We start from the raw sequence: 25,220 nt of genomic DNA on the forward strand, positions 1-25,220 counted from the left end.
TTGTATACCAATCAAAAATTAGGGTTCCTTTGTTGTTATGTATTCTTATGTCCAGAAAGGGAATGGTACGATCTTTTTCCATTTCGTACGTGAATTGAATGTTTTTATGGTAGCTGTTAAGGGCATTTAAAATTTGTTCCAAATCATTTTGTTTTACTATCGCGAAGATATCGTCCACATATTTGACTAGAAATTTAATACTGATGTTAAGATTTTGCTTAAGTGCCTTAAGTGTGTTGTCAAGTAAATCATCCATAATTATGTCAGCTATTGTCGGGGAAAGTGGGTTGCCCATTGGCATACCAAAAGTTTGTGTGTAGTTTGTATTATTGTATATAAAATAGTTATTTTCTAATAGACAAAATTTTAGTATGTCATGAAACTTGTTCTTTGGTATATTAGTTGTGGGCTTAATTTGGTCCCATTTGCTCATGATTATGTTTATGGCTAGATTGGTGGGAATGTTTGTGAACAGGGATACTACATCAAAGGACACTAACACTTCATCTTCATCTACATGTATATCTTGAAGTCTTTCTTTTAATCTGAATACATTCTTGATATTGTATTCTTCTGACGTTACGTATTCTTCTGACGTTACGTTACGTATACGGATACTTGATAAAAACAAACAAGGAAAAACCAGACTAACATTGGAAAGCTTAAGAATTTTACAAAATAGAGACAAAACAATAAATAAAAAGGAAGATACCGATGACGTCGCCGCTGCCTACACTTTATGTCTATAGTCAAATTTATTAGTTTAGTATGACAAGGATACCACTAAAGAATGGTACAAATATTTTTTAGAATAATTTAATATTTAAAACAATATAAATATGTAAGTGTGATAAATGTTTTATTAGGGTGTTACGTGTTTATTTGTGATTTGTGATATTTATCATGTATTCATGTGTATATAAAAATGTGATGTAATATTAGTTTTCATTTCGGTTTTTAACAATTTGCTTTAATGTTTTTTGTTGTTTTTCCTAAATAAACAGATATCCCCCTGAAGAAGCTAGAGAGACTAGCCAAACGTCGGGTAGAAAGATGAAATAAAGTTTTTATTTTGCATCTAAAATACATTGGTCAAAAAAGCCTAACCAAAATTTAACTTGAAAAAATTTATTTTGAATTGAGTTACATACCAAGGTCACAGAGCTACATATTTTCAAAAAGCAAATTTCTACAAGAATATGTGTTCTATTTAATTTCGTTTTGGTTACACTTAATGTACATGAATGTGTGTGTATGTGTGTTTTATATAAAAATGGGAGGTGTCACGCCCCTTCCCCACTAAGAAACGTTTAAGTTCGCTGTATCCCGTAGTTACTTGAAGCTTCTAGAAAATATTTGGTGTAGTGATTGTACATATATTTGAGAGCGTAGGATTGGGATTGGAGGTGGGGGTGAGGGTAAAAGTAAAAGTGTGTGTAAGAGTGAGAGTGCGAGCGGTAAATTGAGAGTGAGATGGATATTGAAAGGATAGTGCAATTTTAACGATGCTAGTTTTTAATCAAATAGAACAAATTTCGTTGGTTTTAGTCGGCAATTTTGGAAATTAGTCTCTACTGTTGTTCCATCGTAAGCATTTAAGTTCTTGCAAGAAGCCAAACGGAGCCAAGTTATATAGTTGTGACACAGAGAATACCATACGATGCATTGTGTGGTGTCCATAGCTATACGTTTTATAACTTACTTTTTATTTTTAGCCGAGTTTTTGTAATAATGTGAAAAATGAGAATGCTTGAGCTATTATCTGTAATTAAGAACATATAATAAAATTGAAAAAAAATACACAATTAGCATAATATAATGAAAGCGTGCATATATTCTTATGATTGGCTTTCATTTGGTCAAAATTACTGACATAAAAAACTGCCTCAAACTGACCCCGTGGTCAGTTAGGGTCAAAAGCGTTACTGTATGTCACATTACTCAATAACAGTCGATAAAGCAGTGCGTGGTCAAAACCTACGCTAATGTGTGTTCAGCTATTTCACAACCTGTTTTTTGTTTCCCGTTGTTTCACACGCTGTTGCATTATTAGCAAATGAAATTTGAATATCAAATTTGCCATACTTTATATTCAAAACATACGGCAAATGCATTTGAGATTGTATGCCGTTTCCATTGATATGGCAAAGTTTGTGGTCAAATTTGACAAAGTGAAAACCAAGCATTAGACTACATGAGAGGCGGTAAATATTCGTGTACCTGTTTCGGCGACAATATCTAAAGTGTGAAACTGATTAAAATAACGTTCCAGTTTCGGTTTTCTAACCTGTTTTAGTTTCATTCCTTGACAACTTGTCATAATTAATAGGTTTTCAAAGGAAGAGTGTTAAATGTTCAGATCGTTACCAAAATCATTGTATTGTGATGCGAATTAAGGTCTCTTTTATCATATATATTATTTCTAATTGCGGCTTTTATGTACAGGTCCCTTTTTCGCTCTTATTTGGAAACCAAATCGACAAATAAAATTTTGGTTGTAAAGATGCGAATTCGTGCTGTTAGCGAGCTTTGGGCATTGTTGGTCGTAGCGCTTTTGTTTAGGTATATTTTATTAAAATAATTTGTTAAAAATTAACGATTATGAGCACACAAAGAAATTAATTTGTACTATGGCACTATTGTGAATATTTGATTAGAACTAACACTGTATTACCGGCAGTTGCTAACATTCGCCAGATGGCAGCGCAAGCGCATGTAAGTTTATACATGTTTGATTGACAGAATAGATGATTTCTGTTGATATTTGATATTAAACTTTTATATTTTTCGCGCAAGATGTGCACGGGTCCGGCTCGTTTGGTTATACAAAGAAAAAAATGAGGCGCACCAAAAACAGCTTAAGTTATATTAATATTTGAAAATTGGCAAAAGCGCCAAATTGTCTATTTTGTTATGTATCTTCTAAATAAATTAATACTACTTTGAATATTAAGTAGTCAACTAAGATACAACTTATTTACATACATCTAGCTTAATAATGTGAAGTTTATCTTTTTCATTGAAACATTAAAATGCTCTCTTGAAAAACTATGTAAAATGACTTTGGCTATTTAGGCTCGCGGGCACAATCAGACATTTAGGGCAAAATAGCAAGTTTATGTCAATTCCCTGGTTTTAAGTAACGATTTGAACATTTGAAATGCTCTCCTGAAAAAAACTATCTATGTACTTTAGTTATTAAACCTTGTGGGCACGAAAATGGCGCCCTAACAGTAATATTATGTTATTGTTAATGTGACAACTAGCACTGGATAGTGTGAACAAGGATTTTGACCAGATTTCCTTTCTATCATTGTTCAGTCACAGTCACGAATAAAACCCGCTGTGACTGAAATTACACAAACACAGATCACGTAGTTCCACAAAAGTCATGGGATATGCCTACTCTAGACTACATATCGCATACTTGAATCAATAGGGAGCTAACTCGAAAATCCTATGAGTACCTCCAGGCTTTCTAATTCAATACCTACTGAGCTGTATAGTAAATTTACTAATACCTCAACTAATCAGCTAGAAAAGTTATTGTAAACAAGTAAGGAAGTCTAAGTTCGGGTGAAATCGAACACTACATACCCAGCTGTACACTTGAAATGATGTTGTTTTTTGTTTTGTGTGCTTAATAGTGTTACAAGGCTGCGCAATAATACATATACATATGGTTCTATTCTGAACTCATTTTCGTTTAAAAGACGCAAAAAGGGTACAGAAGGTAACGTCAATTACCTTGAGCGGGTAATACCGCAGTTTTCCTTCACATATGGGGATTTCCCTACTGCTTATTTTAAAATAAAGATATAACAAAACAATAAACATAAAAACACAAGTGCCATTGTACTAAAAAGCGTTATTACAAAAAAAAGGGCAGGGTTATTAACAAAATATTCAAACTTTTACTAGAAACAGCTTAATACCTGCATCTACGCACTTTTACAAAATCTTTTATATAAAAGAATGCGATTTAACCGATTCAAATTTTTCAAGATTTGAATTTTTTCCCATTTCTTGTTATAATGGCACAAAATACGATTGGTACAAAATTATTTTCGCTAAGATTTAACTTATTATTTTTGCCTACGACCCTTTTTAAAGTCATTTATCTAAAAGAGGGCGTGGTCTTTAATCGATCTCATCCATTTTTTCTAGAAATATTTCCTGCTATAGGAAAATTTTTTTATTACGATCCGTTGATTTTTCTTCGAGTTATGGCTCCCGAAACATAGAAAATTGCTTAGTCATAAAAAGGGCGGTACCGTCAATGGTGCCGGAGATTATTCAAACGTACTTCGGTCGACCAGAGTATATACTGGAATCATTAAAACGCTATGCCTTCGCTGAAGGGGTGAAAATACGCGGGTCGAAAACGACTCGATGAGAACGTCGATAGAAATACTGAATGCATATGACGGTGCTAAATACAGTATAGATGAAGTGCATACTTTCCAACAACTTCATTTGCCTACCCAGTCACTAAATATCGAAAAAATCGTGCAAATGTACCCGTATTTAAGCGGGCTTCCAATCAAATCCTCCAGAAACCTAAAACCAACTATCCTTATTGGAACTAACTGTTGGAAGCTGGCCGTGCCAACGAAAATCAAAGAAGGGAATTGGCTCGGAGCGATTGCCACCAAGTGTCGCTTTGGGTGGGCCATACAAGGAACCATCGCTTCCTACCCCGGCACGCACCATTATATATATACATCTGCGCGATTGTAAAAAAGATTATGAAAGCCTGCATGAAGAGGTGAAAGAGTATTTCAACCTCGAAAACTCACAGAAAAAAAACATTGATGTCGCCCGAAGATCGGAGAGCGCTTCAAATATTGAATTCCACTTGTCGACAAGATGGCGCGCATTATGAAGTAGGTTTATTATGGAAGCAAGACGTTTGAAAGCTACCTAATAGCTACAACAACGCAATTAAATGTTTTTCAAGAAATTAGCCAAAGATGCGAGCCTGCGACAAAGTATGCAAGAAAGAATAAACAATTTGCTGGCCAAAGGGTACCCAAAAAAGCTATCGCCAGAAGTAATATACAGCCCAATGGATCGTGTGTGGTACTTGCCTATTTTTATTGGTCTCAATCCAAACAAACCTTGTTTGGGACGCGGCTGAAAAGTCCAAGGGAATTGCAATCAATGATTTAATTGCCAGTTGCCGAGATCTGTTGAACTCCCTTACTGATGATAATTGCCTTCAGAACCGGAGGAGTGGCAATTTGGGGGAAAATAGCTGAAATGTTCCATTAGATAAAAGTCAGAGATGCCGACATGCATGCCCAATGCTTTCTATGGAGCGACAATCAAGAGAAGTTGAGCAATCGGGACGTATACGTAATGAAAGCATTAACATTGGGCATTAGTTGCGCGCCATGCATCGCACACTACGTTCGCGACGTAAATGCCAGGAAATATGAGGAGACGGCTCCACAGGCGGTCGAGTCTATACAGAAGTTCCGCTATGTGGATGATTTCATTGACAGCGTAGATACGAAAGAAAAGCTGTGCAACTCGCTGCACAAGTCAAAAGTATTCACGCTAACGCCGGATTTCATATTCGTAATTTGACTTCGAACTCACCCCTTGTGCTTTGAGAACTCGGGAAGGAAGCTGCTGACGCTCAAAATCCAAAGGGAATGGATCACAAAGAAAAAGTATTAGAGCTTTTTTGGGATCCAAACAACGATGTTTTCAAATTCATTTGCAGATTTTCTAAAATGCGGTGCGACATCTTGCAAAACGAGATAGTACCGACAAAGAGGGAAGTTCTCCAAACTTTGATGTCAATTTTCGATCCCTTCGGCTTCCTAGCGAACTACACAATTGTGCTAAAGATATTGCTGTAAGAAGTATGGCGGTCCTTCGTTGGGTGGAATGACTAGATGACTCCCTGCTACCTGAGATCAATAGCCAATGGTTTATTTGGAAGACGTTGTTGCCAGCAATATCAAACACGACGATTCCTCGATGCTGCTCGCCCCTACTAACGAAATCTTCGTTTAATCAACTAGATACATTCGTGGACGCCAGCGAATACGCGTACTCAGCCGTTTGTTATATATGAATTGTGTTATTAATTAGATATGTGTACAATAGCCGTATTTTTAATGAATAAATACTGAAAAGAACAAAGGGTCCACTTAATTAGTTTTATCTGTTTCCAAACTGCTTTTAAGTATAAAGTACTACGTGATAAATTTTGTTGACGCGATTTATACCTAATTGGGTCTTGTGAATAAAAAATAAACAAAAACTTTTTGTTACCGATTTCAGGAATAGTACATAAAAACATCTTGTTTTTTTTTTAATTAGTTGAACAAACAGATTTTTTAAGGAACTTATGCATATTTCCGCGAAATGAAATGAGCTCAGCTTTAACGAAACACTTGCTTTAGTTTTTCAAAAGAAAATTTCCTAGTAATGAGTTGTTTTTATATGTACAAACCGTTACCCGTGGCCCCGTCCGCAAGGAGAAAATAAAATATATGACTATTCACTTTAGCCTGCTTATCAAGTTATCTGTTTAAAAATTATTTTTGCCAATGTAAAAAAAAAATAACTAAATGAGCTGATAACCTCCATAGGACGCTTACGTGAATAGTACAATACAATATTTTCGAATAAAAAAAATACATTTTGTTTTTAATTTAAATTAATTGATGTGACAGGGGTGAAGGGATTACTATTCATAGAACAAAGGATTGAAACTAAAATTAGCTAAAACCAAAGAGAATTGTGTAGGTTAAAAGATCCTGGAAGGGTCCGAAAATGATACAAAAATAGTCCCGAAATGCCGTCTAATGTTTTCTTAACTTTGTTTATGTTTTCCAGATAACGAAAAAACTATAGTATTATCTGACAAATCCAAGGGCAACTTATATTTCAACTCTTAAGAAATGTTTATAATTGGACTGCTAGTCAGATCTGACGGTATTTAACGATTTTACGCAGTTCCGTTTTCAGATCTGACGGCATTTAGTGATTGTACACCGCAAACAACTCTTATGTTTAACTAATTAAGCTGTTGTTATAAAGCCATATGTTAGTGTGTAAACACTTTCTTCATTAACAAACAAAAAAAATTCATAACAGTAAACAAAATATACTTCCTATTGACTTACGTATAATCTGTGTTGTTTTTCAAAAGTGTTAATTAAAACTCGCTAAGTTTTATTTGATTAGTCAGAAGCTCTTAATTGGTCAAAAACACTTAAAGCGCCATAAATCATAAATATGATTATAGCCAACGTTTTTATAACAGTTTTTTGGATTTTGGGGAGTGCTTTGGTCGAAAAAATTACCCTTTCGCCATTTTTTTTTCGCAGTCTCGAAAATTATTTTTTTGGGTATGCTTAGTGAAACTTTTTTTCCTGAACGCAAATCCTATCGAAAAATCGATGGCGCGATATCGGTTAACTTTCGTCCATACATATCGACCCAGGTTAATATACATACATATATTTCGCGTGAAAAATATACATATAAATTAGAAAATACATATCTTTATTTTTGCAAGTACATACAATAGTAAAAACCAGACTCATGCAAATTCTTGATGCCCAATATACAGCCTTTGATATTTACATCTAGAGCACTGAAATTACAATATGTTGTTGCAGAATCAAAGGTTGGAAGCGGCTTACTTGGTTCTTCCCACATCATGTTGAGCATTAAAATTCCGCCTTTCAGTAGACATCCAATCATTCAGTGACTTCTTCGCCCCATCACTCACCCTCTCGGGAACAGCCGCAGTCCTAAATATTTCCTCCCCGTTTACACCGAAGCTCATTGGGTCTCCATTACCTTCACCACCCGAGTCCAAACCTTCACTTATAGCGGTTGTGTCTTCTTTGGCTTGCGACTCAGCTCTCCATTTTAACTCCTTATTATCATAAGATCTTGAGTTTTCATCTTTGTGGTACGACCTCCTCCCCAACAAGGCGGGCTCAATGGTTTAATATTAAATATAAGGGAAAAAAACGTCCGCAACAGCAGCGCCCTTTAATTTGGTAAGACCCTTTAATGTATACTTCCCGGGGCGGCCCGATATCAGCATGTTTAGAATTGTTTTTCTTAGTGGCCAAACAAACAAATAACTAGGAGCAAAAAACCGTATTACTATAAATTTACAACAATCGGTTCAAATTCAACGTACCATAGGCCTTTAGAAAACACTTATGTATAGTCTACATTTTATGAATATGTGGTGCATTCCATGTCAACTCATCCTAACGATTTATTCAGTATTATCGATAGCGCAGAAATTAAGAAATCTCTTTGTACCACCCTAACTGAGCTCAAATTCATTACATTTTGACATAAGCAGAGGTGTTTTAAAAAAAAAATACTCTCAGATAGGACGTTCTTCAACCGAATTCTCTAGCGTTGTAAAGTGGTTGTTTATAACACCTCTTAAGCTGAAGAAAAATTTGAAATAAGTGGAGAGACTATTTGTGAAAAGTAAAATTGTTTTTAATCGTTTTAAGATTGTTCGTTGACTTTTTCTATAAGCTTTTGATAGTTTCGGAATCAGTTTTGAACCATTTAGGCATGGTTTTATGAAATTTTTCAGGGTTTTTTCGGGATTATTTGAGTAGTATCTTTGGAATCATTTCGATCATTCCAGTACTATTTCGATATTATTTTTCGGATTGTTTCGTAATCTTATTGGGATCATCTCAACAATCTTTCGAGATCCGTTCGAATATATTCTTAGATGAGTGTGATATTATTTTCTGGATAGTTCCACAACTATTTTAAAATCATGTCTGCATTATTTTGGAGTATTATTGTAATGATTTCAATAATTTTTCAGGATCTATTCGAGATAGGAACAGGAGAATATAAATCTGAGGTACTGATTTATTTTCTTGCCTCAAGATTTCTCGTTTTAAAACTATGACATTTTTATATTGGTATGTCGCATAATTTGCCATGGAATGCCCCATATGTACGAGCTTTTAAATTGTCTGCTCAAGTGTTTTAATCATTTTTTAAATGACAGCCTCAGTGAGGTGGAAACTTTTGTACGATAGCACTGGTATGCGCAAAGCACAACACACATTCAAACATATTTAAATATAAGACATTTGATTCAAGTTTTATCAAATTTTTTGTTGTTGAAATTACCATAAGCAGGTTTTATTTAATAACTTTTTCTACAAAAGCAGATGTGATTTTATGATTTTGTTATGAAAAATTCTGAAGTTGTGCCGAAAATAGTTTCCATCTCGTCCTCTAATATTCTACAAATGATACCTAAAGAGTATTGAAATGATTCCAATAATAACAATCTACAAATTATACCGAATCAATCCTGGAGTTATTGAAATAATCCCGAAAATAATAACAAAGTATACCCAAAAAAATCATGTAACAGTCCCAAAAACATAGCCCGAAAGGCTACGAGATATTCCCGAAACTTAGGATTCGTCAACAATGTTGTTAACTTTAATTTTAAAGATAAATGCAATCATAAATTCTTTCGTTATTTTTTCAAAGGAACAAAAGCAGGGGCCTTATTCTGTAAATCGATCCAATAGCAATGCTTTCCAAAAGCTGTCAAATTACGCAATTTTTTTTTTGTAAATCCAAAAAAATTTATTTTGAATTGAGTTACATACCAAGGTCACAGAGCTACATATTTTCAAAAAGCAAGTTTCTACAAGAATATGTGCTCTATTTGATTTCGTTTTGGTTACACGTAATGTAATGTTGTCCCATTCTTACAAAAATGTGTGTGTATGTGTGTTTTATATAAAAATGGGAGGTGCCACGCCCCTTCCCTACTAAGAAACGTTTAAGTTCGCTGTATCCCGTAGTTACTTCAAGCTTCTAGAAAATATTTGGTGTAGTGATTGTACATATACATATACGAGAGCGTAGGATTGGGATTGGAGGTGGGGGTGAGGGTAAAAGTAAAAGTGTGAGTAAGAGTGAGAGTGCGAGCGGTAAATTGAGAGTGAGATGGATATTGAAAGGATAGTGCAATTTCAACGATGCTAGTTTTTAATCAAATAGAACAAATTTCGTTGGTTTTAGTCGGCAATTTTGGAAATTAGTCTCTACTGTTGTTCCATCGTAAGCATTTAAGTTCTTGCAAGAAGCCAAACGGAGCCAAGTTATATAGTTGTGACACAGAGAATACCATACGATGCATTATGTGGTGTCCATAGCTATGCGTTTTACAACTTAATTTTTATTTTTAGCTGCGAGTTTTTGTAATAATGTGAAAAATGAGAATGCTTGAGCTATTATCTGTAATTAAGAACATATAATAAAATTCAAAAAAATACACAATTAGCATAATATAATGAAAGCGTGCATATATTCTTATGATTGGCTTTCATTTGGTCAAAATTACTAACATAAAAAACTGCCTCAAACTGACCCCGTGGTCAGTTAGGGTCAAAAACGTTACTTTATGTCACATTACTCAATAACAGTCGATAAATCAGTGCGTGGTCAAAACCTACGCTAACATTGTGTGTTCAGCTATTTCACAACCTGTTTATTGTTTCCCGTTGTTTCACACGCTGTTGCATTATTAGCAAATGAAATTTGAATATCAAATTTGCCATACTTTATAGTCAAAACATACGGCAAATGCATTTGAGATTGTTGCCGTTTCCATTGATATGGCAAAGTTTGTGGTCAAATTTGACAAAGTAAAAACCAAGCATTAGACTACATGAGAGGGGGTAAATAATCGTGTACCTGTTTCGGAGACAATATCTAAAGTGTGAAACTGATTAAAATAACGTTCCAGTTTCGGTTTTCTAACCTGTTTTAGTTTCATTCCTTGACAACTTGTCATAATTAATAGGTTTTCAAGGGAAGAGTGTTAAATGTTCAAATCGTTACCAAAATCATTGTATTGTGATGCGGATTAAGGTCCCTTTTATCATATATATTATTTCTAATTGTGGTTTTTATGTACAGGTCCCTTTTTCGCTCTTATTTGGAAACCAAATCGATAAATAAAATTTTGGTTGTAAAGATGGGGATTCGTGCTATTAGCGGGCTTTGGGCATTGTTGGTCGTAGTGCTTTTGTTTAGGTATATTTTATTAAAATAATTTGTTAAAAATTAACGATTATGAGCACATAAAGAAATTAATTTGTACTATGGCACTATTGTGAATATTTGATTAGAACTAACACTGCATTACCGGCAGTTGCTAACATTCGCCAGATGGCAGCGCAAGCGCATGTAAGTTTATAGATGTTTGATTGATAGAATAGATGATTTCTGTTGATATTTGATATCAAACTTTTATATTTGTCGCGCAAGATGTGCACGGGTCCGGCTCGTTTGGTTATACAAAGAAAAAAATGAGGCGCACCAAAAACAGCTTAAGTTATATTAAAATTTGAAAGTTGGCAAAAGCGCCAAACTGTCTATTTTGTTAGGTATCTTCTAAATAAATTAATACTACTTTGAATATTAAGTAGTCAACTAAGATACAACTTATTTACATACATCTAGCTTAAAAATGTGAAGTTTATCTTTTTCATTGAAACATTAAAATGCTCTCTTGAAAAACTATGTAAAATGACTTTGGCTATTTAGGCTCGCGGGCACAATCAGACATTTAGGGCAAAATAGCAAGTTCATGTCAATTCCCTGATTTTAAGTAACGATTTGAACATTTGAAATGCTCTCCTGAAAAAAACTATCTATGTACTTTGGTTATTAAACCTTGTTGTGTGAACAAGGATTTTGACCAGATTTCCTTTCTATCATTGTTCAGTCACAGTCACGAATAAAAACCGCTGTGACTCAAAGTACACAAACACAGATCACGTTGTTCTACAAAAGTCATGGGATATGCCAACTCTAGACTACATATCGCATACTTGAATCAATAGGGAGCTAACTCGAAAATCCTATGAGTACCTCCAGGCTTTCTAATTCAATACCTACTGAGCTGTATAGTAAATTTACTAATACCTCAACTAATCAGCTAGAAAAGTTATTGTAAACAAGTAAGGAAGTCTAAGTTCGGGTGAAATCGAACATTACATACCCAGCTGTACACTTGAAATGCTGTTGTTTTTTGTTTTGTGTGCTTAATAGTGTTACAAGGCTGCGCAATAATACATATACATATGGTTCTATTCTGAACTCATTTTCGTTTAAAAGACGCAAAAAGGGTACAGAAGCTAACGTCAATTACCTTGAGTGGGTAATAACGCAGTTTTCCTTCACATATGGGGATTTCCCTACTGCTTATTTTAAAATAAAGATATAACAAAACAATAAACATAAAAACACAAGTGCCATTGTACTAAAAAGCGTTATTACAAAAAAAAGGGCAGGGTTATTAGCAAAATATTTCAACTTTTACTAGAAACAGCTTAATACCTGCATCTACGCACTTTTACAAAATCTTTTATATAAAAGAATGCGATTTAACCGATTCAAATTTTTCAAGATTTGAATTTTTTCCCATTTCTTGTTATAATGGCACAAAATACGATTGGTACAAAATTATTTTCGCTAAGATTTAACTTATTATTTTTGCCTACGACCCTTTTTAAAGTCATTTATCTAAAAGAGGGCGTGGTCTTTAACCGAACTCATCCATTTTTTCTAGAAATATTTCCTGATATAGGAAAATTTTTTTATTACGATCCGTTGATTTTTCTTCGAGTTATGGCTCCCGAAACATAGAAAATTGCTTCGTCATAAAAAGGGCGGTGCCGCGCATGTTTTTTTTTTTTTTTTTTAATTTGAAGTCTTTCCTATTATTGTTACAAATTCACTTGGGAAATGAAATACCATTGATATAAAGCTCTTTTTTGCAAAGATATAGCTTATTTTATTCGTCCACGTTCCTTTTAAAAATCTTTTATATAAAACTGGGCGTGGTCCTTTACCAATTTCGTTAATTTTTCTTCAAAGCATTCCTTATAGTAAAGGCAACCTCTCTGCCGTATTTCGTTACGATAGGTTTAAAAATTTTTTAAAATTTTTATCAAGTCTCAATATCGGTGCACACCTCAAATTTCAACATTCTAGGTGTATTATTTACTAAATAATCGGGTTTTTTGTGTTTATGTTATATATATAAAAAGTAGGCGTGCTTATCATCCGATTTCGATTTTCAATACCAATCTATTCTGGGTCCAGATAAGCTCGTGTACCAAATTTGGTGAAGATATCTCAATATTTACTCAAGTTATCGTGTTAACGGACAGACGGACGGACGGACGGACATGGCTCAATCAAATTTTTTTTCGATACTGATGATTTTGATATATGAAAGTCTACATCTATCTCGATTCCTTTATACCTGTACAACCAACCGATATCCAATCAAAGTTATAATACCCTGTGTATAAGTACAGCTGGGTATAAAAATAAAAAATGCATAAGCGAATATTGGGGAAGCATAATGCATACTTTTAATTTAATTACTTACGCGTTGCAAAGATTTAATATCCATTTCATAAAAATTGCCTGCGGTAAATTTTATAGCACGCTTGCTGTTTTCTAAAAAAATTAGAATATCCTGTCGTATGAGCATATCATGATTAATCCATTGAGAACGCCAATATGCTTCGCCACAACGTACGCTATGACGACCCAAAATTTCAGCAAAATAGGTATACATAAACATATCGGAAATTGTTAAAAACAAATATTGTACTGTATTGAAGGCGAGTGCCAGTGTTAGGTCATTCTGAAAAGGAAAGAAAAAGAAAGGTGTAAAATACAAATACCGAACAGAATTTTTTGATATTGTGTAACAAGAAAAACCGAAGAAAAAAGATATCAAATTATATAGAAAAATCTCAATTAACTTACTACAGCGCCACCAAAAGCTATCAAACAAGTCTGCGAAATAACTTGTAGCGATTTGAGTAGGCAGTAATAATTATAAATTTGCTCAAACTCTTTGCACGCACCCATTATAAAGATGTGCAGTTGTATACACTGCACCACACCTGAATGTAAAACTTTCGTTAAACTCAAAGTTGGTTGAAGAGCCTTTGAATAATCTTGAAGCCTCGATAGGTCAGTTAACTCTTCCTCGCTGTACATATACTGATTTACTTCGTCTTCTGTAGGTTTTAATAGTTTTGCTTGCTCTGCGCTGGAAAGATAAATACAAAAGATTCCGGTTTAACTTACCTCTCGCAAAAACAACTTTTTTCTTTTTAATCTATATATTGTGGCGAATATTAGCATCACTATGCTGTTAGTATATAATCACAAAAACAAAAACAACAAGCAGCCACACTTATGTACATGTACAAATTAAAATTTTAACGAATTTTGGGGATTTCTGATAATTATACACCTTGTGCTAATGTTAGAATCGCTGAACTGTCGAATAAATAACTCCATTATTCAGTATTACAAAATGTTCTTTATTAAGACTACTTTGGGAATAGTACTTCACAATTATACTTCACAACTAATAGCGTGTTTAAATCAAACTGATTAGTTATTCCTCAGCTTGTGCTGCTTTTATAACCTCTGTTGCCTCATTCGCATATTTCTCCTAAAGTCTAGACTTTTCACGAACATGGTATTATCGCATTCTTCTTTATTTAGCTATATGCATGTATATGTGTGAGTAAAAACTTCTGCTCTTAGCTGGTGACTACATGTGTGTATGTGAGATATCTTTTTACTTCGATCTGCTGGTTATGTGCGTGGAATATTCTTCGTTCCCTTGTACATAAGCGTGGCTACTTGTTTTAATGTGTACAGGTACATAAGTGTGGCTGCTTGCTGTTTTTGTTGTTATGATTACAGTGGAACTTCCCTATAGTGAATTCCCACGGGACCTGAAAATAAATTCATTATATAGAAACTTCATTATATAGAACCTTTAATTTTTTTTTGCAATTTTATTTAAAATAACCAGTAAGTTTTGATTGAGTTACAGTTTCCATTTTTCATTTTCAATAAAAGCTTCAAAATCATGTAAAGAGTTAAAAACATTAATCGGCACGTCGCTCCTCATCTCCACAAAAGTTCTAATAACGCTAGTGGATGAAGTAGCTTGTCTGAACGTTCGTAATGCCTCCTCGGTTTCTGCTCAAACGATGATTCGATATTCGCTACTTTTTTAAATGAAGACTGTAAAGCAGCCAAATCCAATATTGAAAGAAGGTACTCTTTATCCCAATGCTCTAATGAAATATGCATAGCTTCTTTTGAAAATTCTGCCTTTCTAAAGCAGTTGGCAATTCTTTCTGGTTTAACATAGACATTGCATACAAGGCTTAGATTTCGAATTGAATGTTTTTCAACTTGTCTTTCACATCTTTAGGGTGCGCAGTGCAGTTATTAAAAAAAAACAACACCTTCCTGTTTTCATCACCAAATTTTTTGTAAAACCCATAATCGACAACTAAAGATTTTATTCCCTTGAAGCACCTCAGATAGTTGGCCTTTCCGATTACAAGCAATTTTAGCTTTTCCGTTCCAGTCATATTGCTTCCCTCTCTCCTCGCTTTGTTTTCCACCAAACCATTTCTCATTTTTGAATGACAGTGTTTTATTTGGAAAGCATTTGAAAAACAAAGCAGTCTCGTCGGCATTAAAGATATTGTTAATGTTGGAAATATAAATAAATATGACAACCCTGAACTCAATTATTTTACACATGTTAATTCACGCATACTTGCATACTTACATAGTCAAGTTTAATTATAAGACATAAGAAGAAGAGCACAAGTACTAGTTTTAAGAAACTCGTTCATGTAAATCGGACTTACAATAAATTCAACTTGCTTATTAAAAATAAACTATTAAATAAATGATAAATCCAACATGGTAGCAGAGCAAGGTTCCTAATTTAAAATTAATTATAAAAGTGCGACTATATAAATAAAGACAATCAAAAATAATGTTAATCACATCATAAAAACGTGGAAGCTTAAATTATTGAAGAAGAAGTTGTATAGACACGTGGGCGAGATTCAGTTTATTAACAAAGTCATTTATAGACATACAGCGTTTAAAAAATAAAAAAAATATACGCTCCTACGTGAAAAATAATTAATTAACTTTCTAAAATTAAAACGTGGATGTTCAAATGTATATGGAAGGACTGATGTCGTCAGATTAAAAGTAGCTCGTATAGACTATACAACGTGTCAATAAAAACTCACGATGGCCAATGCAAAATTCGAAGATATCACCATACCAATTTTTGATGGCGCAAATTTTTCGAGCTGGAAGATACGACTCATGATGCTGTTGGAGTACAAAGGTTGCAAAGAACCGGCTACGAGAATAAAAGCGGAAGACGATGATGAACTTCAGTGGAACAAAAAGGATTTAAAAGCTAAAACCATATTAATTAGCACAATATCAGACAAACAGTTAGAGTACATTTGCGATTGTGTCTCATCTTTGGAAATGCTCAACAAATTTGACAAGATGTACAATACCCAATCAACGGCTTTACAAATTTTACGTAGAAACAATATTGATGAAATTAAATTAAAAAATTACGATACTGCTGAAGAATTCTTTTTAGAGTTTGAAAAGTCTGTAAATGAATTCAAAGCAGCAGGCGGCAAGATGGAAGAACAAGAAAAAATGAGATATTTGTTGAAAGCATTACCACCAAGTCACAGCTATATAGGAGATTTTTTGGATGTCATACCAGAAGAGCAGAGAACTGTGGAGTACGTAAAATCAAAAATCATAGAGAAGAACTTGAATACAAACCAAACTGAAAAGAGGAACAATGTAAGTACGTTTTCAACAACAACAAGAGGTGTTTGCTTTACATGCAAAAAGCCGGGACATATTAAGAAAGATTGCTGGTACACAGAAGCGAACAAGAGCAATCGAGGAGAGAAGAGTGATAAAGAAAAAAGTGTAAGAAATCATCAAGCAAGCTACAACCGAGGCGGTGGATACAGCAGTCGCGGACGAGGAAGAGGCTACCAGTCACCCCTACCAAGAGGCGAGAATTCACGAAACCAGAGTACCAACAATTCTAACTCCGCACATGTGTGGGTCACCCAAGTGTACAATTCAGAGGTAAAAAGGGATGAGGGAAATTCGCGTAAAGAGAACGAAATAAACTGGTTGGTAGATAGTGGTTGCTCCGACCACATAGTAATGGATTGTAAGTTTTTTGATAAATACGAGAATTTAAAAGAACATGTTAGTGTTGAACTACCCGACGGGAAAATTTTGAAAGCTACGAAAATTGGAAATGTAAAAACAGTTTTTAAAACTTATAATACCGAAAATGAAATTGATATACAAAATGTTTACTACGTTAAAGACATTAATCAAAATTTACTAAGTTTATCTAAAATAACACAAGCGAATTGTACTTTTGTTGCAAAGAATAATAACGCAAAGTTTTATGAAGAAAATGGAAAGCTATTAGCTGTTGCATATAAACAAAACAACTTGTATAAAATTAATAGTTACATTACAGAAGGGGAGAAGAGGGTATATACAAACTCAACAAAAATAACAAATAAAGAGAAATGGCATAGAGCGTTAGGGCACGTAAATTTTCAGTATCTTAGTAAAATTGTAAAGAACAAGTTGCTGGACGGATTACCAGAAGAACTTGAAAATATAGAAATGAAATGCGCTAATTGTATTGAAAGCAAAATACCAAATGAACCTTTTAGTAATAATAGGTCTAGAACAACAGAAACATTAGAACTGATACATACTGATTTAAATGGCCCACACAGCACCACTGGTTATTGTGGTGAAAAATATTTTTTAACGTTTATCGATGATTTTAGCAAATGTGCAAGAATATATTGCATAAGAAGCAAAGCTGAAACTGCAGGTTGTTTAATTGACTATGTTAATTTAGTTGAAAATCAATTTAATAAGCGGGTAAAGAAACTGCAATGCGATAATGGAAAAGAATTTATGAACAAAGAAATATTCGAATTTATCAAGTATAAAGGTATACAATTACTGCCATGTCCACCCTATGTGCATGAGCTAAATGGTGTAGCTGAAAGGTATAATAGATCTGCTATGGATATAGGTAGGTGTCTGATGAAAGAAGCCAGAATAAATAGAAAGTATTGGCCCGAAATAATGAACACGGTAGCATATTTAAAAAACAGAACTATAGCAAACACAGTCGAGAGCAAAAGTCCCTATGAAATATTTTTTAATAAAAAACCGAATGTTGAAAATTTAAAAATTTATGGAAGCAGGGTTTTTGTCAGAGTTCCTGAGGTGAAAAGAAAATCGAAATGGGACAACAAGGCGGAAATGGGTGTTTTAGTAGGATACACAAATAATGGGTACAGAGTTTTAGTAAACAATAAAGTAATTAACGCTAGGCATGTAAAAATTGTCGAAGAATATGATCGGCTTATTTGTTTAGAAAGTTCCGATTCAGAAAGAGATGACAGTTACGAAAGTGAACTAGAAAGTACAAGAAGGGAAAATGAAAATGATGACGAGAAATATGACCAGACAAAGAGTATAGACAATGACGACAATGTTAGGAATGAAGATGATGTAAAGATAGAATCAAATGAAAATACGAACAAACCTAGTGACAGAAATCAGGAACAAAATGCATTTGAAAGAAAATCGAATAGAAAGAAAACACCGGTAGAGAGGTTTGGAAGCCCAATAACACATTGTATATATGTAAATTATATAAATGCAAACGCACCAAGCACATTCGAAGAAGCGAGTAATTGTGGCGAATATAGGGAATGGCGAAATGCAATGAACTCAGAAATGGAAAGTTTAAAGAAAAACAATACATGGGAATTAACAGAAAAACCAAAAGACAAAAGAATCATAGATGTTAAGTGGATATATAAAAAGAAGAGTAATAATATTTTTAAAGCGAGATTAGTAGTGAGGGGATACCAACAAAAAGAACATATTGAAAATGTGTATTCACCCGTTGGTAAAATGCAAACTCTGAAGACTTTGTTGTCATTCTGCTGTAAGAACAATTTATATGTGGAGCAAATGGACGTAGAAACGGCGTTCCTGAATAGCTCTGTAAAATCAGAAGTTTATGTTAACGAACCAAAGGGTTACGAAACGGGGGAAAACAAAGTTTACAAATTAAAAAAGGCTCTATATGGATTAAGGGAAAGTCCCAGAGCATGGTACGAATGCTTTCAAAAATTTATTGAGAAATTGAATTTTGTAAGAAGTAATTATGATTACTGCCTGTATGTAAATAATTCAAGAGAAAATACTATATACATATTAGTTTTTGTAGACGATCTTTTAATTTGCTGCAAAGACGAAAAAGAGATAAAAGAAGTAAAGTCAAATTTAATGGCAAGATTTTCTATGAAAGACCTAGGTAAGATTCAGAGCTATATTGGCATTGAAATAAGCTATAGTGAAGATAAGAAAATTATGACTCTAAGCCAAACAAAGTACATTGAGTCCTTAGCTGTAAAGTACAATTTAGAGAACGCAAAACTATACGATACTCCTATGGAAACAAGTCTTAAGCTTACCCAAGCTAGGGAAATAGATGAAAGTATTAAATATAGAAATCTCATAGGCGAATTACTATATATAAGTACTGGCACACGACCAGATATAGCTTACTCTACAAATTATTTGAGTCGCTACCAAAGTTGCTACAACGCTACTCATTTTAAATATGCTATGAGAGTATTAAAGTATTTATACTCAACTAAAAACTTAAAGTTAACATTTTATGACAATTTAGAAAGTGAGATACTGGATTGTATGGTAGATTCCGACTTTGCAGGAGACAATGTAGATAGGAAATCCACAACTGGTTTTGTAATAAGATTATATGGAAATTTGATATATTGGAAAACACACAAACAAAATACTGTAACAAAATGTTCAACCTTTGCAGAGTACACTGCTATGTCCGAAGCAGTAACAGAAATATTATTTATAAGAAATTTATTAATTGAATCATTTAATGTAAAATTTGATAAAGCGGTAAAGATGTATGAAGACAATTCTGGTGCAATTGCAATTGCAAAATTCGGAAATTTTACAAAGAATTCAAAGCACATTGAAGTGCAATACCATTATATTAATGAAAATTATGAGAAAGGAGTAATCGATATTGTTAAAATAAATTCATCTCTAAATTTAGCTGATATGTTAACAAAGAGTTTAGAGAAAAGAAACTTTTGAGAAATAGGGAAGCTTTGAGAGTAATTTGAGCATTGCAATACAATGTACGAATACTTTATTTATTAAAACAATTTGTTCAGGATTGTAAATTTAAAGAGGTGTGTTGGAAATATAAATAAATATGACAACCCTGAACTCAATTATTTTACACATGTTAATTCACGCATACTTGCATACTTACATAGTCAAGTTTAATTATAAGACATAAGAAGAAGAGCACAAGTACTAGTTTTAAGAAACTCGTTCATGTAAATCGGACTTACAATAAATTCAACTTGCTTATTAAAAATAAACTATTAAATAAATGATAAATCCAACAGTTAATATTGTAATTTTCAATTAATCTCGGTAAGACGTTCATTACACATTCATCACGATTTTCTATGTTGTCGTCAGCAATTTCCCCACATAAAGTATTTTGAATAACGCCATGCCGATTTTTGAACTTGCCTAACCAACCTGTACTTGCCTCAAACTCGTGATGTCCTAGTGCTTCAGCAAATGTTTTTTTCAATCGAAATGCTGCTTCGATGCGTTATTTTAACTTCATACACTGAATAAAACTACAATAGCTGGGCTCCTTCGGTTTTAATTTTGGTATTCCCCTTATTACAGTTTATCCATAATTCTGGGAATACCCAGTTACATGTAATTTATTGTAACAGAAAACTTATTTGAAAAAATTCCCTATATGGAGACAAAAACGTATGAAGCTTGAATTTCAAGCTGTAAAATTTGTTCATTATATAGAAAATTTTCACTATATAGAAATGCATTATAGGGAGACAAAAATACACCGAAAGTAGACCTATAAAGCAGTGTCTTCGAAACCACTTCGTTATAAGTAGAACTTCATTATATGGAAGTTCACTGTAGAGAAGTTCGACTGTATTTACTATTAAAAGCCCGATTAAATAATAAAACGTCCCGAGTTATGTTTATGTAATTTAATAAAAGTAATTGAAGTTGACATTTATGTTTAAAGAAAGAATAGAAAATAGAAATTCATATGCCGATTGTCGTGAGCTTATGCACGCTCGCACGTCTGCACTCTTCGAATGTTAACACGTAACTAACTGTCTTTGACAGCTCGGCCTTTCCTGACATTCGTCCTCCTAGGACGTCTCATCCTCGGTACTTTCGTTTGCTTCATTATAGTCGCCTTCGAGATCTGGACTTAAACGGCACCATGGTTTCATATGGTCGCTAGAGACTACATTACAGTATCTTCGTTGTGTACGTGGTGCGTCGGGTAGATCTTCCACAACGTATCGATCATGAACCAGCTGTTTTGTGACAATATAAGGCCCCTTGAATTTCGGATCGAGTTTGTGTGTGTCACCTGTTGCGGTTGGTACATGGTCAATAACGACCAATTGTCCTTCGTTGTATACTGGTGGACTCTGATGCTTTTGGTCGTATCTTTGCTTCCATTTTTGCCTCTCGTTGCTGATATTCTGTATGGCGTTCTGTAGCTTCTCCTGTTTGTCGTCGTCATCTGACATGGATATTTCGTCGCTTAGTGCTTGTATTAGTCGATTATCGCTGACGCATCGTAAATCGAAATTGAACACAAGTTCGTTGGGACTTAACTTTGTTGTGCTATTGTTTTGCGAGTTAATGCACCACTGGATGTTGGAAAGGGTGCTGTCCCAATCTTTGGTGGTCTTTGTTGAGCATCGAATTGCTGATAATATGGTGCGGTTGACGCGCTCTGCCTGGCCGTTTGCTCGGGGCGTTCGTACAGCTGTTTTGACGTGCTGATTCCCAAAGCGTGTCATAAAGGATTCGAATTCCTTTGATGTAAAGGCAGTTCCTCGATCAGTGGTAATCCGTAAAGGCTGCCCGAAAATTGCCATAACTTCTTGCAGCATTGATAGCACTGGTGTCGTCTTTGTGTTACGTACCGCTTTCAATATCGTGTATTTGGTGAAACCACAAACTAGAACAATGACGTATTGGTTTCCTCGTTTGCTTTTGGTGAACGGTCCGAGATGATCCATATACATTGCTCGAAATGGAATTGGTAGAACTTCGGTGAGATGCATTTGACTTTCCAGTTTGCCTCCTTTAATCTTATTTAAACAGCATTCGGGACAAGCTGCGATATAAGACTTTACGTATCGCCTCATTTGCCTAAACCAAAAATACTTTTGCAGACGTTGTAATGTTTTCTCGACTCCAAAGTGGCCAGCGTCGTCATGACAAGATTTGGTGACACGCCACCTGATAGCCTGAGGAATAACTAGTCGTCGCTCATCTTGGACAATTCGATATAATCGACCGTTGTGAATGATGAAGTCATCCCGGAACTGAGATGCTCCATCGCCGTTTGTTTTCAAAGCTGTAACAATTGTTTTCACATGTTCATCCTGCATCTGCATTGTATAAATCCAGTCGTCGCTGTTTTCACTGGTTATAGCTAGAACTCTTTCAGCTACAGTCTCCGGCTCAGATGGAGGTAGGGTAGGCGAACGGCTTAAGCAGTCGACGTGCTGCATCTTCGAGCCTTGACGATGCCTACACTCAAATTCATATTCTTGTAGGCGTAGCCACCATCTGGCTATACGTGGTGGTAATTTCGACGTTGCTTTTGTTGTCACGATCGCAATGCAGTCCGTAACTACGGTGAACTTCGTGCCTAATAGATACATTCGGAATCTGTCTAGTGTTTCCACTATGGCTAGGACTTCTAATTCATGGCTTGCATAGCGTGACTCTGCATCATTGCACTGACGGCTATAAAACGACACTGGTTTAAGACCATCAGCTTCCTCCTGCAGCAATATGCCTGACAAACCAAGGTGGCTGGCGTCCGTATGCACCTCATGTGATTTACTTGGATCGTACAATACTAGTACTGGCTTAGACGTGATTGCTTGCTTTAGCTGGTCAAACGCTCTGTCTTGTTCTTCTGACCAAATGAAGACTGCGTCTTTCTTTAACAGCTTTGTTAGTGGTGCTGCGATGTGGCTATGCTTCTCTACAAACTTTCTGAAGAATCCGGTCAGTCCCAGAAACTGACGTACTTCTACGACATTCGATGGTTTGGGAAAATCGCTGATGCATTTCGTCTTGCCATCACCTGGACTTATGCCGGTGTCACCTACATTGTGACCTAGAAATTTGACGGTCTCGCAAAGGAAGTTACATTTGGAAGGTCTGAGTGTGAGACCACATTGACGTATCGCCTCCAAGACTTCTTTTAGCACGATCTTACCTTCGTCCACTGTTTTGTTAATTTTGACGTTACTTTGGTGATCATTTCCTGGAAGTACATTGGGGCATTGACTAATCCGAATGGCATGACATTATATTCGAATAATTCATCTTGAGTAAGGAAGGCAGTATATTTCTTGCTGCTTTCATCCATCGGAATCTGGTAATAGCCAGAGGTCATGTCCAATGTAGTGAAGAATTTCCCTCCAGCTAACCTAAAGAGTTGCTCTTCGACCACAGGCATTGGGAAGTTCTTACGTTCAGTGACGGCGTTCAGTGCCCTGTAATCGATGCACATTCGGCTCTCTCCGTTGGCTTTGCGTACTAAAAGTGCCGATGCAGCGTGTGGTGATGTACTTGGACGGATTATATCGTTGACCAATAAGTTGTTTAAAATTGACGTTAATTCTCGTTGTTGCGATAGTGGAACCTGATATCGTTTTCCGACTATTGGTCCCGACTGTGTCACTTTAATTTCCATAGTGGTAGTGTTACATCTTCCCAACGTTGACACATCTTCCGCAAAGCAATCTTCATACTCATGTAACATGGACTTTACATCGTTACGTTGTGTATCATTCAGCTGATCGTTGATTTTAAACATGTTCGATTTGACTTGTAACTGTAAAGACCCATTGTCGATGACCAGCCGTTTGTTGGCTCCGCACAAAATATCTCGTCCAAGTAGTAGGTCATACCCAAGTGTATTGCCCGGTACTACGTATAAGTTTGCGTGGACATTTTCGTTATTGATCATTAACTTTACGTCGGCCTTTCGTGTAGATTCCACAGTTGAACCTCCGAAACCTTTAAAGCGCTTATATGCAGGGATGCATTGCATCGTTGGTATTACTTGTTCGCTTATTAGTGAGTGGTCGCTGCCTGTATCGACCAATGCGTCGTAAGATTTACCATCAATTGTGACGTGTTGAATTATAGGTGGCACTTGCGAAGGTTTTTTCGACTCCACAATTTCTGCTACGTTTGGCTTGGTGTTTACTCGACATTCCTTGCTGTCATGGCCCACTTTCGAGCACTTAGAACAGCGTTGTTTCTTTTGTGGTTGCGGACATTTAACAGCGATATGTCCATGTTCATTGCAGTTGAAGCACTTCACTGATCTTTGCGATTGTTCAGAGCATCCACTGCGCATGTTAGTTCTAAACGTTGACGTTGGGTTTGGCTGTATCGAATTTGTTGACTGTACCGTTTGTAAGTTTTCTAGTGACTGTAGCAGCTCATTGCTGGTATTTAGATTCATTGCTAATAGCGTACGTGTTGTTTGTGGATCGCTTATACCATTGATCGTATAAAAGTTTATAGATGCGTCATCTAAATTACCCCGTCTTCCGAGCGTTAACATCTCGTAGTAATATTCAATCAATGTCTCGCCAGATTTTCGCTTGCGTCGGCCAAGTTCCCTGTGAATTTCCGCAGAATTTACTACACACGGAAAATCTTTCAATAGCATACTCACCAAATCAGTCCAAGACTGGAACACCGGTTGAGCATCCAGCCAGCTTTTTGCTACGCCTACGAGCTTTTGTTGTGCCGCAAAAAGTAGCAAATTGTCACTCCATAAGTATGTTCGTTGCAGCTGCTCAGCCTTCGTTACAAATTGTTGTGCAGTGATTAATTTCTTCAACGGGTTAAACTCTGGTGAGATTCCAACGATGTCTTGTATTTTGTACGCGGATGCCTGCTGTGTGGTCGATTGTACATTGGATTCTCGTACTGTTTCTTGGGATGTAACAGGTTCAACGGATGGTCGTGATGCATTTTGCGTTTGCAATGACCTTGTTAATTCCGTGATCATATCCCTCAACTCACTGATTGGTCTTTCCCAAGGTTCT

At 35.2% G+C, this 25,220-nt stretch overlaps 2 protein-coding genes and 1 pseudogene across 2 annotated transcripts in view; 1 reads left to right on the forward strand and 2 right to left on the reverse strand.

The window, feature by feature from the left end:
• Positions 1-337: 337 nt before the first annotated feature.
• Positions 338-25,220, forward strand: part of Cyp313b1 (Cytochrome P450 313b1) — a 136,079-nt gene continuing 111,196 nt past the window's right edge. Inside the window, exon 1 of the mRNA XM_067781874.1 lies at positions 338-841. The gene's annotated coding sequence lies outside the window, so the exon portion shown is untranslated. The remainder of the gene's footprint in view (positions 842-25,220) is intronic.
• LOC137234697 (putative odorant receptor 85e) overlaps positions 9,678-25,220 on the reverse strand; it is a 67,467-nt gene continuing 51,924 nt past the window's right edge. Inside the window, exons 3-5 of the mRNA XM_067758179.1 lie at positions 13,837-14,125; positions 13,451-13,711; positions 9,678-10,281 (exon numbers count right to left, since the gene is read on the reverse strand). Coding sequence (XP_067614280.1) covers positions 10,216-10,281; positions 13,451-13,711; positions 13,837-14,125 — 616 coding nt within the window. The 3' untranslated portion in view covers positions 9,678-10,215. The remainder of the gene's footprint in view (positions 10,282-13,450; positions 13,712-13,836; positions 14,126-25,220) is intronic.
• Positions 14,889-15,524, reverse strand: LOC137238579 (uncharacterized; annotated as a pseudogene).

The sequence above is a fragment of the Eurosta solidaginis genome, chromosome 1 (genome assembly GCF_040869045.1).
Source record: "Eurosta solidaginis isolate ZX-2024a chromosome 1, ASM4086904v1, whole genome shotgun sequence".
Taxonomy (NCBI): domain Eukaryota; kingdom Metazoa; phylum Arthropoda; class Insecta; order Diptera; family Tephritidae; genus Eurosta; species Eurosta solidaginis.